This window comes from Mesitornis unicolor, unplaced genomic scaffold (assembly GCF_000695765.1).
Source record: "Mesitornis unicolor isolate BGI_N332 unplaced genomic scaffold, ASM69576v1 scaffold24863, whole genome shotgun sequence".
Taxonomy (NCBI): Eukaryota; Metazoa; Chordata; class Aves; order Mesitornithiformes; family Mesitornithidae; genus Mesitornis; species Mesitornis unicolor.
In genome coordinates, this window is record NW_010172961.1 from 69721 (window position 1) to 69923 (window position 203).

The window sequence follows — 203 nt, forward strand, 5'->3', positions numbered from 1 at the left end:
GACGCCGTCCTTGTTCCCTTTCGGCAGGTCCAGCAGCTTCTCCAGCAAAGCCAACTCCTCCACGCCCGGCCTCGGCTGCGCCGCAGCTGCCATCTTCGGCGGAGGAGCACCTGGGAAAGGGACGGGGTGGTCCTCCTGCCTCCCAATGGGGTTGGCTGCAGCCGCCACCTGACAACAACCACCAACCCCATTGGAAAGCAAAA

The 203-nt window shown here is 64.0% G+C and overlaps 1 protein-coding gene across 1 annotated transcript in view; it reads right to left on the reverse strand.

The window, feature by feature from the left end:
- The window catches only part of EEF1E1 (eukaryotic translation elongation factor 1 epsilon 1), a 16759-nt gene extending 16666 nt beyond the window's left edge, over window positions 1-93 (reverse strand). The window contains exon 1 of the mRNA XM_010180572.1: window positions 4-93. Coding sequence (XP_010178874.1) covers window positions 4-93 — 90 coding nt within the window. The remainder of the gene's footprint in view (window positions 1-3) is intronic.
- Between the last annotated feature and the right edge of the window lie 110 nt (window positions 94-203).